The following is a 13,276-nucleotide window of genomic DNA, read 5'->3' as shown; positions in this document are numbered from 1 at the left end:
TCTGGGAGCCGTCCAGGAGCTGAGAGACCGAGAAACGGGGAAAGGGGACGCGTGGTGCCTTCTGTGTTCCTCCAGGGGTCTCAGGGCCGCTAGAAGTCACTTCTAGATTTCTTTACGTGGTATCAAACGCCAGGTTGGCCAGCCACTCTACGTGGACTGGTGTGGCTCACCTTTTAGGCACTTGTGGCCCTCTGCATTATGGGAACACCCCCAAAACACCGTGGGTTTAGGGTGACCGCTAGGTGAGAGCCACCTGGCACACTGCGGTACAGGAGGCAGTGAGCAGCTGCTGCAGTGGGACGGCTGCCGGTTTGGTGACGGAGCCCAGCTGGCAGCAGAAGCAAAAGTAAAAAGAGCTGTATGGTCAGAAGTCGGCTTAATTAAAGCTGATATTCAGGCCGGGCGCGGTGGCTCACGCCTGTAATCCTGACACTCTGGGAGGCTGAGGTGGGAGGATCGCTCGAGTTCAGGAGTTGGAGACCTGCCTGAGCAAAAGCAAGAGCAAGAGCCCGTCTCTACCAAAAATAATAAAATCAGCCAGGTGTGGTGGCGTACGCTTGTAGTACCAGCTACTCAGGGGTATCTAAGAATCCTACTGAAACCCAGGATTCGGTGTAAAAACGGGACCCTTGATTTGAAGGCAGGAGAATCACTGAGCCCAGGAATCGGAGGCTACAGTGAGCTATGACGACACCACGATACCATGCTCGGGTGACAGAGCAAGACCCTGTCTTGACATTAAAAAGAAAGCTGACATTCAGACTACAGTATTTGTTAGGGGGAAGGCCTTTTTGCCTTTTTTCTTTTTTTCCTCTTTTGGATCCTGTTTCTTGGAATGTTTTTTTCAGTTGACTCAAAACGCTTTTTTAAAAAATTATATGTTTGGTCCCTCTGGGGCCTTTCTTGGTGGCATAACTTGCCTTTCGGAAACCTTAAAATCTCCCCAATTTGGCTCCTTCAAGATTTGCTCCTGCATTTCCTGCCACTTCTGCTCCCCCTTCGACACCACAGAAAAGTCTAGCGATGATGTCCGGCGGCCCCCAGAGCCGCTGAGGGACTCAAGGACAGCACCACACCCCGCTTTGGAGCCTAGGTTGAAGGCTCTGCTCTCTCCTGCACTGAGATCCCTCATCTCTTTGGCTTTGGGGACCCAGGATGACTGCGTGCTGTGCGAGAACATGACCTTGGCGTGTGCGATGGCCGCCAGCTCTGAAGACGAGTGGCTGTTACTGCAGGGCTACCCATTTCTTTGTACTTTTCAGTAAGAAAAGTGTGGTCTGGACACCCTGACACTCTGGACACACTCTCTGCTGCAGTTAGGCTGCCCCGGGGGTGGCGTGACTGGCGCTGGGTCGTCCCCAGCCCTGGGGGAACGTGCCTGCAGCGAGGTGCACTGCGGGAGTGTCGCACTGCCTGGCCCCATGGCCTTCCCCTCCTCTGGGGAGCCCAGGATTCAGTGTAAAGATGGGACCCTTGATCTGGGGGGTCCCAATGTTCTGCCTTCCAGCTCACACATTGAGTGTCGGGCCCTGGGAACAGCAGACACTCGCCGGCCTTGGCTGCGAACAGGCCTGCGCTGCGCCTCAGTCCAGGTGCAAAACAAGACTCCGTCAGAAACCACCCGCCTAAGCCCAACTAGACTCCCTGTAAAATCCTGCGGCGAATTCCTATGATTTGTGTTACCTTGGCTCCATTTTTAATCTTCCTCTAATACACCCAAACTCCTTTTAAAAGCTTAAATTCTCACTCTGAGATGCAAATTTGCTGCCCTGTTTTCTCCAAAACTCAGTAAGAGCTTTGGCCATGAAGAACAGATAAACTTTAACTGTTTCCGTTTACAAAGTTTGACTCCACTGTCCTTTTATATTAGTCAGTTTTGCCTGTCTCATGGCTAAAATGTTAAAATCAAAGCTTTTAAAATCTTTGCAGTTTTACGTATACTTGCGTACCTGTCTGTTTCTATAGTGTCTAGATGGTACCAAATTGGCTTAAAAATAAATAAGTGCTGGTAAGTACTGGTAAGTTAGTAAGCCCAAATATTTCTCAACTTCTTGTGACTTTAGTAATCTTTGGTAAATAAAACTAGTTTTAAAATTGTTTGTAAAATAAAATAGGAATTGTCTTCAAAACTATCAGTATGAAATATAATTGAGACATTTTCACCTGGGTCTACAGGGCAGACAGGTTTAGGCTATCTTCGACAGATGTTTTAAGGTCACAGAACTGTTGCTTCTATTTCTGATACTTGTTTGACTTGTCTGTGAGCTTAAGTCTTAGAGTCATTGGATTCGGACCCTAAACCAATGATCGTGCTGAGGACTGGAGACATTCGTAGAGACACCTCTGGCTCCGCTGTGCTCCCTGGCTGCGCTGGGAAGGGCCAGACATTATCTTCACAAATCTATCTTTTGTCCTGGGCTCTGCACCTGGTACATTTTAATAACAATTAAGATTGTTCTAGCCTGGGCAACGGCTTGAAACTCTGTCTCAAAAAAAAAAAAAAAATTTAGATTATTTACTTCCTAGGTTTTTACTGAAAATTAAGGCTATTAGGAGTTAATATGGTAATTAACAGATGTAATTAAAACTACTTAATATAAGATAAACAATTTCACACACCCTGATAATTTTACCAAGGCTTTGTTCTATGTACAGAATGTGTAAGAAAAGTAAGATGTGTTTGGGGACGGAAAGGTTGTAAGAAAAATATAAAATATGGTTTTTATTAAAGAAAAGATAAATTTTGTCTAGTTTAGAGATTATTTAAAGGTTGTTTTAAAGAAAAAAGATAGATAAAACTCAATGGATAGAAAGAGAATGGGAAAAATTGTAAGAGGTTACACAAGTCTGATGGAAATCTTACCTTGTGTGGTCAAAGCTGATTGAGATTAGGTGGATCTATTTATAAGACTTTATTAAAATTAGGCTTAATATCAATAATATACTGCAAGGGTAAAATTTGGTTTCCTCCTTTGAGTAAAATTTTCATACAGTATTAGTAAGAAATAACAAATTTTTTTGTTTATCTTTTCAGTAAACTGCAATTAAGGAGAGAGAGAGAGAGACAGTTTCACACTGTCTTTATAAGGAGTTTGGAAAACTCAGTCTCCTCCCTGTCAAAGAGTAAAGGTTTTTGGTTTTTGAAACTGGTTAAACAAATGACTATTTTTTTTTTTACAGTGACCTGTGATCCTGTTTTACTAACAGTGTTTTAAACCTTTTTCATTTTGATATCAGAATTTAAAACCTTAGATACCTGGCATACTTCCCAAAATCAAATTTTACATTCTAAAATTAAGTCTTTGTGACCCTAACTAACTTAGACAGAAAAAATAAGGCCTCTGAAAGGCCAAGAGAGACACGTTAGGCTCGTCTGGTATGTTAAAATTATACAAGAAACATCGTCAAATAAGAAATGGTACTTAAGTTGTATGTTATTAATATGTGTTCCAGAATTACATGAGATTCCTAAAAATCTAATACGTCTTGGCATATGCAGTAAATTGCTTTATTCTGATGCTTTTTTTCCTAAAAGCTTTTTGGAGATCCTAAAGCATTGTGTCTTCAGGGAAATTCAGAGAGAGCCCTGACAGTACCTGGACACAGGTTTCTGGAAACTCCGGAGATCACATCACTGGACTAGGCAAACCTCCCAGCACAGGAAGAACCACACGGGACTGAACTGATGAAGGAGTGGAATGATTTGTTTTACTTTTTTTGTTTGAAACATTGCAGATTCTTTTCATGTTTTGCTTTCTAGAGTCAAGACAACTTTTGTTCTTCTGAGCTATTATTTGTAACTTACAGCAATTGGGTAATGTATACTTTTGTGAGCATATCTGAGACATTTACCTTTCTCTCTACCTGATTTCTCCAAAATCTGGAAATTATTTGTGAGTACTCTTATCTTATGGCAATACATCTGCACACATCTGATCAGTAGAATGTATTTTCCTTCCATCTCTAGGATTGTGGGGGTTGGAGGGGTGGTAAAGAAGAAGAAAAGTACAATAAAAGAAAAAAACAAAAATAATTAAATTTTTTTAAAAAGGAAAAAACCCCAATGTTTTCTAACAGGACACCTTGGAGACACGGGTACCGTGACGAGGCTTTGGCAGGACGGGTCAGAGGTGACCAGCCTGCTTTGAGGAACAGAGGGTGACTCCACTGAGCCACCACGAAGCCCTTTGGAGAGACTGGCCCGGCACCTTGTCCATGTGGTTCCCTTACAAGGCTCCTGACCTCGTGGCAGGTAAAGAATGTCACTTCCTGACAGGCCCGGGAACCTCAATTACTTTGAGGCCTGAGAAGGAGGAATCTGCCCGGTTCACACAGGCACCACAGGCACGAACGCACAGACTCGCGGCCAACCCGTGGCTTGGCTTCCTGGCCTCAAGAGGCTTTAAAAAGTCTAATCAGATTCCTTAAAGAGAAAGTTCCAGCAAATCTAACTTGAAAGGAGCCCATCACTAGTCCCACAGCACTTTAGGCAAATAACCAGGCAAGTACAGTAAGACTAAAACTTATTTTGCAAATAAATTGGTCTATGACTTCCCTCTGATAGAAAAGGGAGACAGGAGAACAAAAAACTACGTTTCAGAAGGAAACCACGGCACACCTGCTGTTGGAGTCCAGCCCTGACCGCTGCTCTTGAGTATTTATTTGCCTACAATTTGAATGGAATCCTGAATTATTTCCTGGCTACAAGTCTCTAAAGAGACTTGTTTTAATTTTCTTCATGATGTTTCTAATTGGCTCCCCAAGAGGTTTTTTCCTCCCGTCCTGGCATACAGATTCCTTTTGCCTGTAGTCCTTGCATGCATTATATTGCTACTCTGTGCATTGTATCTCTATTATTTTTTTCAATTTACCAATGCTATGTATCTCTCCTTGTTTTACTTCTTGCAAGAAAACCCGAATCACGGTATTTCAAAGATTAGATGTGATTCAACAAAGCCTTGGAGGGAGGCTCCTTCACTTCGAATCCGCTGGGCCTGACCTGTTTCCCATGGCCAACGCCCTGCTGCTGAGGCTGCAGGACACCAAGCACTCTCCCTCCAGGCCCAGGAGCTACACTGCGAAGGAGGGGAGTGCTGAGACCGGAAGGGCCAGTTTGGAGGGGGCGCAGGGAAACAGCCTGTGGCAGGCGAGAGTGACAGCATATTAAACGGAAACCACCACGGTGACCAATGTTTGACCCAGGTGCTCCGCAGCAAGGTCTTGAAACAAGGCCCGTAGCACAGGTAACCCCCCATAAAGAAACAAGGCCCGGAGCATAGACAACCCCTCGTATAGACGTTTATCTGACCTCCCCAGGGGTCAGGAGCTTCACAAGAAAGCCCGACCCGTGACCAGCTGCACATGTTTCAGCGAAACAGCTCGCTACAGAAAGGATATTTCTGCAGGGCGGGTGCGGGGATCCACCGTCTCTCAGCTGCCCGAGACACCACTTCTGCTCGTAAGTCCCTACGCAATGTTTCTTTCTGAGAAACTGGATTTGTCAGCCTCTTTCTTCAGCCTCCCAGTTGCCTCGGCCTTTGGGGGTAGGTTTGCATAGACCTGCTCACCACAGAACAATTTCAAGTGAACGAGAGCTGAGAGAATCCACCCCCGGTAGACCTGCCCTACGAGAACCGCTAAGGCCGTCCTCGAGCCGGAGGGTAGTGGGGGGTGGAAACGAGGATCTACGGGAAGGAATGAAGCCACCAGGAACGGTAAATAGGTAGATAAACATAAAAGACTATTTTCTTTCTTTCTTCCTATAACTTACCTAAAAAACAACTGGTGTAAAGCAAAAACAATACATTCAGCTTGGGTTGCCATCTATTAGAGTAAACGATGTAACAACGAGCAACACAGGAAGCTAACAAAACCTGAGCTGGGACAGGAGACAACTCCTCTCCTTCACTCTGGGAACTGCCCGTTCTGCTACGAGGGCTCATCTCGCGTGCCCCCCAGGGGGCCCATGGCGATCATGCTTCTGACCGCCATAATTTCCCCATCTCCACCTCCTCCTCAGAGTCAGTCTAAGCCTCACCGTAGCGAACTATGCTGCTCAAACACCTTTAAGGAAAGAACGTTCAGCTCATGTGACAGCCACAGATAAGTTGATCTGAATTTAAAGCATCGAATGTGAAACAAACATTCCAGGGCAGGTGAGACGACCGTGGACGGTGGGAGGCTGCTGCCCCCGCGTGTCTGTCCCTGGAGGACGACGGTCCCCAGGGCCCCTCCCAGACCTCAGTCCCAGCACACTCTTGTACCTCCGAGCCCGGTCCCGGTCCAGGACCATCCACTTTCCTCTTTTTCCGGGGCCCGATGGCCGCCAGCGCCGTGAGGTTGGCGTCGCGCTGCCTCATCTGCGCCAGTTCCTGCTGCTGCATCTTATTTTGTAAAGAAACAAGGAGGATCATTTCCTGCTCGATTTTCCCTTACTACAAAAGTAATACATAGACAACAAAGGGTTTTCTAAAATTTTCTAAATTATAATTTCCTTAATGTTTTGACTTTTTTAATAGTAAGCATGTTCTATAATCAGAAAAATAAGGATTTTTCTAAAGCAATAGAGGCTCATCTTAAAACGCTCAAAATACATGAACCAGCATAGAAACTAATGCCACCCGAAAAGAAGTCACTGTGAAATCTATGAGGGGGACACAAACTGCACAGGAGAGCACCTCTGACAGAGCATATTATTTAAAACAGATTGAACAGCTGCGTGAACGCCCACTGTACAGAACTATCATGGTTTTCTGGACCTTTCTCTCTCCTGCTGGACTGTCCAGCTGACTGTGAACACGCTCGGGGGTGCAGCGAAGACCCGTGACTCAAAGAGCTTTACCTCTTTTGCCTTCTGTTTCAACCGTAACTGCTCTGGGTCTTCTTGTCGGGATCGTGACTATTTTTGAAAGAGGCAGAAGAGAAGTTATGACCTAAACGTTTATCATCTAACAAGCGTTATTGTATTCATATACATCATCATCTAGGTCCCATAAAAGAATGCATATTAAATTTTTTAAATGCTTATAGCCAAAAGATGAAAATTTGGATTGCACATCATGGCAGAAAAGCCATCATTCTTAAGCAAATCAATGCCATTTGGACACGATAAGAAACCAGACACGTAGGAGACGGCACGCTGGGGGGGGCCTGGCAGGGCTGCAGGCTCAGGTCCTACATGGAATTATGGTCTCCTCCCCAGCTCTTAATAACCTGGCTCTGAATGTTCTAGAACACACGGCAACGTAAGCATAAAGAGCCATGGTCTGGCTCACCGGGGGTCCCTGCACACGCGCCTCACCCCTAAACTGAGGCGCTAGGACTCAAGCTGCTCCCCTGTTCGGGGGTTTGTGTGCGTGCAGGTGGAACGTGCCCAAGGAGCACGGCTGCTCTGCAGCCCCCTGTGGCCACATCACCACCTCCCTCCAGCCTGGAGCGCCGCCGGGCCCCCCACACCCCGAGTGCCACGTGAGTCTGTCAGGCAGGAACGCGGCGGGGGGGGGGGGGGGGGGGGGGCGCCCAGAGCGACGGGCCGTGACGCAAGCACTCGCCTTTGCCGCCCGCATCAGGATCTCCCTCTCCTGCTCGTCCTTCCTCTGCTTCTCGATTTGATCAAGCTGTTCAAAGAATTTGAGCTGAGCCCGGACATCACTCGCCTGCTCATATCTGTCATCGTCCTACAAAAGAAGTAAAAACACCATTCGTCATCAACGTGGGGACCCAGCAAGGGTTTCTGTGCACGACTCCCAGCCGCCCCAGGCCCAGCCCCACACTGGCACCAGGCCCGCCCTGCTGCTTCCCCGGACGGGCGCCACACCCGGGCGCGCTGCCTGCGTATGTGCAGAGAAGAGCCTCACGTTGGTGGTCTTGGGCGCTCATGGTAGTTTCCACTTTATACACCTTGATATTGTCTGTTTTTTTTAAAGTAATACATAAATTTTTTTGCAGCAACATAGACCACTTCCAACCACACGGCCAGGTGTGCTTACTTGGAATCTACTTTGACGGGGGCACCAGCACCTGGTGAGGGGAGCAGCACCTGCCTCGCCCGGGCTGGCCCACTCCTGGCTGCTCCGCGCTGAGACAGACGAGGCAGGCGTGTTTCATTTTGAAAACCTGCTTTGTGAAGACAGGGCTGCAGCCACCTTGGGGGGCTGCAGGCTCAGCTCCTGGCCCAGGGGAGGAGGCCAGCACTCAGGGGTGCTGGGACCCCCGGGGTTGAGTAAGAGTGGAAAATTTCACAGTTTTCAAAGCTGAGAAGGTTCCTCTTCCAAGAGGAAAATCCCTTTGGAGCATCCTCTTGCAGGAACCCCCCAAGTGCAGGGACCCCACCCCAGTGTAGGAAAGCGCAGCCAGGGCCTTCCCAGCCCAAGTCCCCAGAGCACGTGAGGAAGCCACGTGGCTAAAAGAAATGGAATCTTCCCCAAATCTAGTCCTGTGAAAAACTCAAAACAAGATCAAAAGGGACACGAGGGCTCCCAGGACACCTGTGCCCTGTGCCCGGGTGTGGGGAGGAGGCGTCCAGACAGCAGCACTTGGAAACCAACCAAGAAAGACGCTCTCCTAGGAAAGCAGCTACGTTACCTTATAAGAGAAGTTCTTTTGCTGAGCTGTTTCCGATATTTTTTCTACAAGATTTTGTAGCCTCTGTTGCGTGGCATGTGACACATAACTTACTACATCTGGGTGTAATTCTGTTATGCCGTGTTTTTTACCTAAAGGTTAGGCAACAAAAAGTATTTTAGAATCATTTAAACACTCTTTCTTTCCTCACTACTGTTTCTTCTCTTATCCGCCAACACAGCTGGACATCGTTCAGCAGCAGCACAGGCGGCCCAGGCAGGGTAGAGACGGCGTCTACCCACACATCAGCTACTGGGAACCACCACCAGCAACCACGTGGAAACTGAGGCAGAACACAGGACGAGGTGCCAGCTGCACTTACGTGACGCCCCCAGGCTCCAACAGAGACGCCGGCAGAGGGTGAGGTTCGAGTGACCCTTCGTGAAAGTCACGGAGCACACCAAACCCTTCTGTGGACACTAAATACCCTATGATGGTCCCTAAATGCGGGCTTACCTATTTCTAATATTCTTCTCTGTAAAGGCGCTGGGAGGAGGAAGGTTTCGTCTTTACAGGACCGTGTTAACGTGCCCACTAATTCAGAGTTTGTGGCTAATATCCTTGCACTTTCTTCTGACAGGTTTACGCCGGCCATTGATGCAACATCATTAATGTCATCATCGTCCCTTGAGAAAGAAGAAAAGGTCACTCCAGCTGCACAACGGATTCGTCAAGAGCAGGGCTGGGGTGCTTCTGACTCGGTGGGCAACGGACACAGGGCAGGAAACCCCCGTGTAGAAATCACAGCTAGCGCCCATGCCAGGCGCTGTCCTCCAGGTGCTGCCCCTGCTGCGTCCTGCCGTCAGAAAGAGGTGTCTAGCTACCTTCTTGGAAAGCTAATCTGCTCTGCTGAAGGACAGCCGCGGGGTCACAGCACACAGATGTGCAGACGCAGCGGGGCCAGGCCCGGAGGGGGCCAGAACAGGAGCGCAGCCGGCTGCTTCAAGCACCCCGACCCACGCAACACCTCAAATATCTCGACAGCTCTAATGCCTTCCACAACAATCACAGAGCCTCAGAAAAGCTGGAAGAAAGATGCAAAGAATTTCTTCCAGAATCATTTGAGAGTGAGCTGCCGACCCAACACTCTCATCCGGGACACTTCCATGTGCCCCCTCCGACAAGGGTGGCCCCCAAAGAACCAGGGGTGCCACGGAAGCCAGGCCACGAGCAGCGGTCCACGACTGCCAGCCACTGCTCAGGCCTCCCGGGTTGGGTAACTGTCCCCATGGTGACTTTCTCAGCAGGAGGGTCCACGTGCGCGTCACACACTGCCTTCAGCTGTCACGTCTCCTCAGTCTCCTTCGGGCTGGAACATTCCTCAGCCTCTCCCGACTCTCATGCCCTTCACGCCGGGAAGGGTGCAGGCCAGCCGTCTGCAGAACGTCCTCTCGAGGAGACGCAGGCCCCACAGCCCTGCCAGGGGTCCTGCCCGAGTCGTGCAGCCTCCACAGGTGGCTCCAGTATGGACGTGCAGTCTGAGCAAGAGACGGGCGGACCTGCCCGGCATCCCCCCGGGGTCACCAGTGCCTTGCAGGGAGGTACCGTGAAGCAGTCCACACAGCCAGTCCTTCTCCGTGTGCTCACCCAGTGACCGACACAGCCACGGGCCTCCCTGGCGGTCACAGTGCCTGCCGAGCAGGGTGATGCTCAGGCCTGCCCGTGGCGGGAGGCCGTCTGCTAACTTTCGAGCCCTCAGTCTGTGAAGGCTGCTCTGTGACGTAGCAAAATGGTCCCGCTCCTCTAGCACTTTCCTTACCCCAGCCCTGGACTCAGGCTTTTCTCTGAGGAGCCCTTGCCATTTTTAGTGGAAGATGTTTCTAGAAGATAAGGCCTGAGTCCAGGTGTGCTTGTTGCTGTGGGGCATTACTAACCCCTGGCTCTTTCAGAGGACAAAGCCAGGAATTCACACTCTATCTGCAGGTACCTCTGGATCCGCCTGTGCACGTGGACACCTGTGAGTGTGCATCAGTCTACGTCACCTTTAATCCCGCACCACAGGGCCCACTCGAGTCCTTTCACTGGACGGCTAATTCCTCCCTTGACAGAAACCAGCGCTTGCCGCAGCCTCGGCTAACCTGCTTCTTCACGTGCAGATGACCTGATCCCTCCCCAGCCACTCAGGTGTTGACCCCACTGCTGGGCTGCCCCCGGCACACCGGCCCCTCACCCTGCTTGTGCTCGAGCCACCATCAGTCCCAACCCTGCCCTGCCTGGTGGGGATGAAGCGCCCGGGACAGGGAAGAGGCACAGGAAACCCGCGACACCGGCACACCCCCCCACCACCCGACCGCCGCTCACGGCGGCCCACAGCCTCCCCGCCACTCAGGCCCCGCGGGCACCTTCCCCAGACAGGGATGCTCAGACCCATTGCGGATCAAGAGCCCGAAGCAAAATGCAGTGTTGCTGGAGGTCCTGAAGCTGCACAAAGGGCCGAGGGGCAGGTGACGCGCCCTGATCTGAACTGTGATGAACTCAAGACACCATGTTGGGACGGTAGAAAGATGAATTTTCTATTAGTTCACAGAAAAACACCAGTTGGTCCACGGTCCCGCTGCCTGTATGAAGCAACCTCTCTGAGCTAGCCCTGTGGGGACACACGCGCTGTGCAGCAGTCAGTCCACACCGAGCACGGCAGGACACGGGGTCACAGCCCCTAGCGCCGGGCCACGTGGGCAAGACCCCAGGCAGGAACGGGGCGCGGGTTCTGCGCACTCTGCCATGGCCCGGGCCCGCTCCTTACCGAAACGAACCTCCCCCGGGCTCCTTCAGTTTGTTTTTCTGGGCAGCGGCTGCTTGTGCAGAGACGGCGGAGAGGGCTTTGGCTCCAGGCAGCACGGCGGGTTTCACCACGGGGACTGCGGGGCAAAAGGCACAGGGAGCCGTGTGAGGCCTGGCGCTGTCCTCCCGGCCGGCGCAGGAAGGTTTCACACGCTCAGAGTCTGACTCTAAACCACAGTTAAAAGCTTTCGCTGCATCTCTCAAGCATTCATTTTCCTGTGTTTCACCAAACTGCTTTAGGTGCAGGAATGACTACAGATAGGGAAACCAACAGTGGTAAATGCACATTTAATTCTAGAAACCCGAGCCATCGTGGTGCTGGTCGCACGGCTTTGCACACGTGGTCAACGCCACCAGGTCATGCACTCAAGATGGTCCACTTCACGCTGTGTCTGTTTTACCACAATTACAATGAACGAAGCCCCAGCGGCGCCATGCCCGGCGCACCTGGCTGTAGCGGGTTCAGCTGGATCTGAGGGGGCGCGGTGAGCATGATCCGGCTGTGCGGCTGCCGCAGGGCGACCATCGGCGTCTGCGTCAACGTCACCTGCGGGGGCCGGATCAGGGCTCCTGGCTTCGGAGGCTGCTGGATCACCTGAGGCAGAGCGGCAGAGACCACAGGTGAGCTCAGTCCTAAGTGCAGGGCGTCTGCTCCCCAGCCAGAGGCTCTTCCCTTCATTTTCACACCCCCACCCCCCGCCGGGGAGCTCTGGGAAGACCCCACGTGCACCTCGGCCCCAGCGAGACCTCCATGGACCAGGGCAGGTCAGGTGGGCAATGCCCGCCTAGGGCCCACACGAGAGCCAGCAGGTTGGGCGGATTTGCTACTTGGAAGGGGTGCTCGGTACGTGCCCGGAGGGCCTGGGGAGCCAGGGAAGACTGCCGAGCTCAGAGCCCCGTGAGGGACAGACAACTGCCCCAGGAAGTTGGCAGAGGTGAAACTGCCGCCTGGTAGCCGCAGGTCAAGTGACTCTGCTCTTCTGTGGTTTCTCTCGGGCTGGAAGGCTGAGACTGCAGTGGGCCTGGGTGCCCAGCTCCTCCCCTGCCTGGACTTGGCCCCTCCAGGGCCTCCACCGCTGCCCCCAACGTGGCCTGCCCAGCCCCCACACTGGGCCCGCCCGGTCCTGCTGCTGTCCCCCCTCTCCCTCTCCACAGCCTGGCGCACAGCAGGGCCGCGAGAGCCGGCGGTACTGACTGTGACCTTGCTCAGAGATGCTGGATCCTGTGGAAGCCACACAGCTCGAGTCCACCCAGCCCAGCCCCAAACCTGAGTTTAGTTTCTGCCTTTTACAAAGGCCTCAAGGGCACAGCTAACTTATGGGATACTTGCAGGGGGCTGGAGTGGCGCCTTGTGACAGAAACTTTTCTGCAACCAAACCTGGACATTTCCCTTCAGTAGGGCCAGCCTCAGGCAGCTCAAGCCAGTGTTGCCACCTAAGGAGGCTGCGACAGCCCAGGGAAAGCCCCTGGTTTCTGGACCTTTCCAGGCTTCAGAGTGCAGGTGACAGATTGACCCACCAGCCTGGCCGCACACTCTGCAGCGGGAGCAGGAGACAGAAGCCACCTCCTGCTCAACACAGCGTCTGCTCACAAGAATGCCCCCCCCCCGTGTGCCACTGGTGCAACTGAGCACCAGAGTCAAAACCTTGCCAGGAAAACGGCTGCCCATCGAGTTCTGCTTCAACAGAACTCGCCTTGTGGGTTGATCAGCCACTGACCACCCTTACGCTACGCTGTGGCAAAGGCCCGGCAACCTCTCCCCACCCAGTGCCAAGAGGAGGATGAGCGAGTCCTGTCTCCGTGCGTGGACGCCGGCCTGCCCAGCGCACCCTCCCTGCAACTCGGGCACCCTGTTCTCCTCGCCACTGACCCG

General features: G+C 51.7%; 1 protein-coding gene across 1 annotated transcript in view; it reads right to left on the bottom strand.

The window, feature by feature from the left end:
* Window positions 1–13,276, bottom strand: part of TAF4 (TATA-box binding protein associated factor 4) — a 75,630-nt gene that overhangs the window by 7,983 nt on the left and 54,371 nt on the right. Inside the window, exons 8-14 of the mRNA XM_045529322.1 lie at window positions 11,851–11,998; window positions 11,366–11,480; window positions 9,079–9,248; window positions 8,584–8,714; window positions 7,551–7,676; window positions 6,842–6,898; window positions 6,264–6,383 (exon numbers count right to left, since the gene is read on the bottom strand). Coding sequence (XP_045385278.1) covers window positions 6,264–6,383; window positions 6,842–6,898; window positions 7,551–7,676; window positions 8,584–8,714; window positions 9,079–9,248; window positions 11,366–11,480; window positions 11,851–11,998 — 867 coding nt within the window. The remainder of the gene's footprint in view (window positions 1–6,263; window positions 6,384–6,841; window positions 6,899–7,550; window positions 7,677–8,583; window positions 8,715–9,078; window positions 9,249–11,365; window positions 11,481–11,850; window positions 11,999–13,276) is intronic.

The sequence above is a fragment of the Lemur catta genome, chromosome 17 (assembly GCF_020740605.2).
Source record: "Lemur catta isolate mLemCat1 chromosome 17, mLemCat1.pri, whole genome shotgun sequence".
Lineage (NCBI taxonomy): Eukaryota > Metazoa > Chordata > Mammalia > Primates > Lemuridae > Lemur > Lemur catta.
Note: the sequence above shows the minus strand (reverse complement) of the source record. Positions and strands in the feature narration are given on the sequence as shown.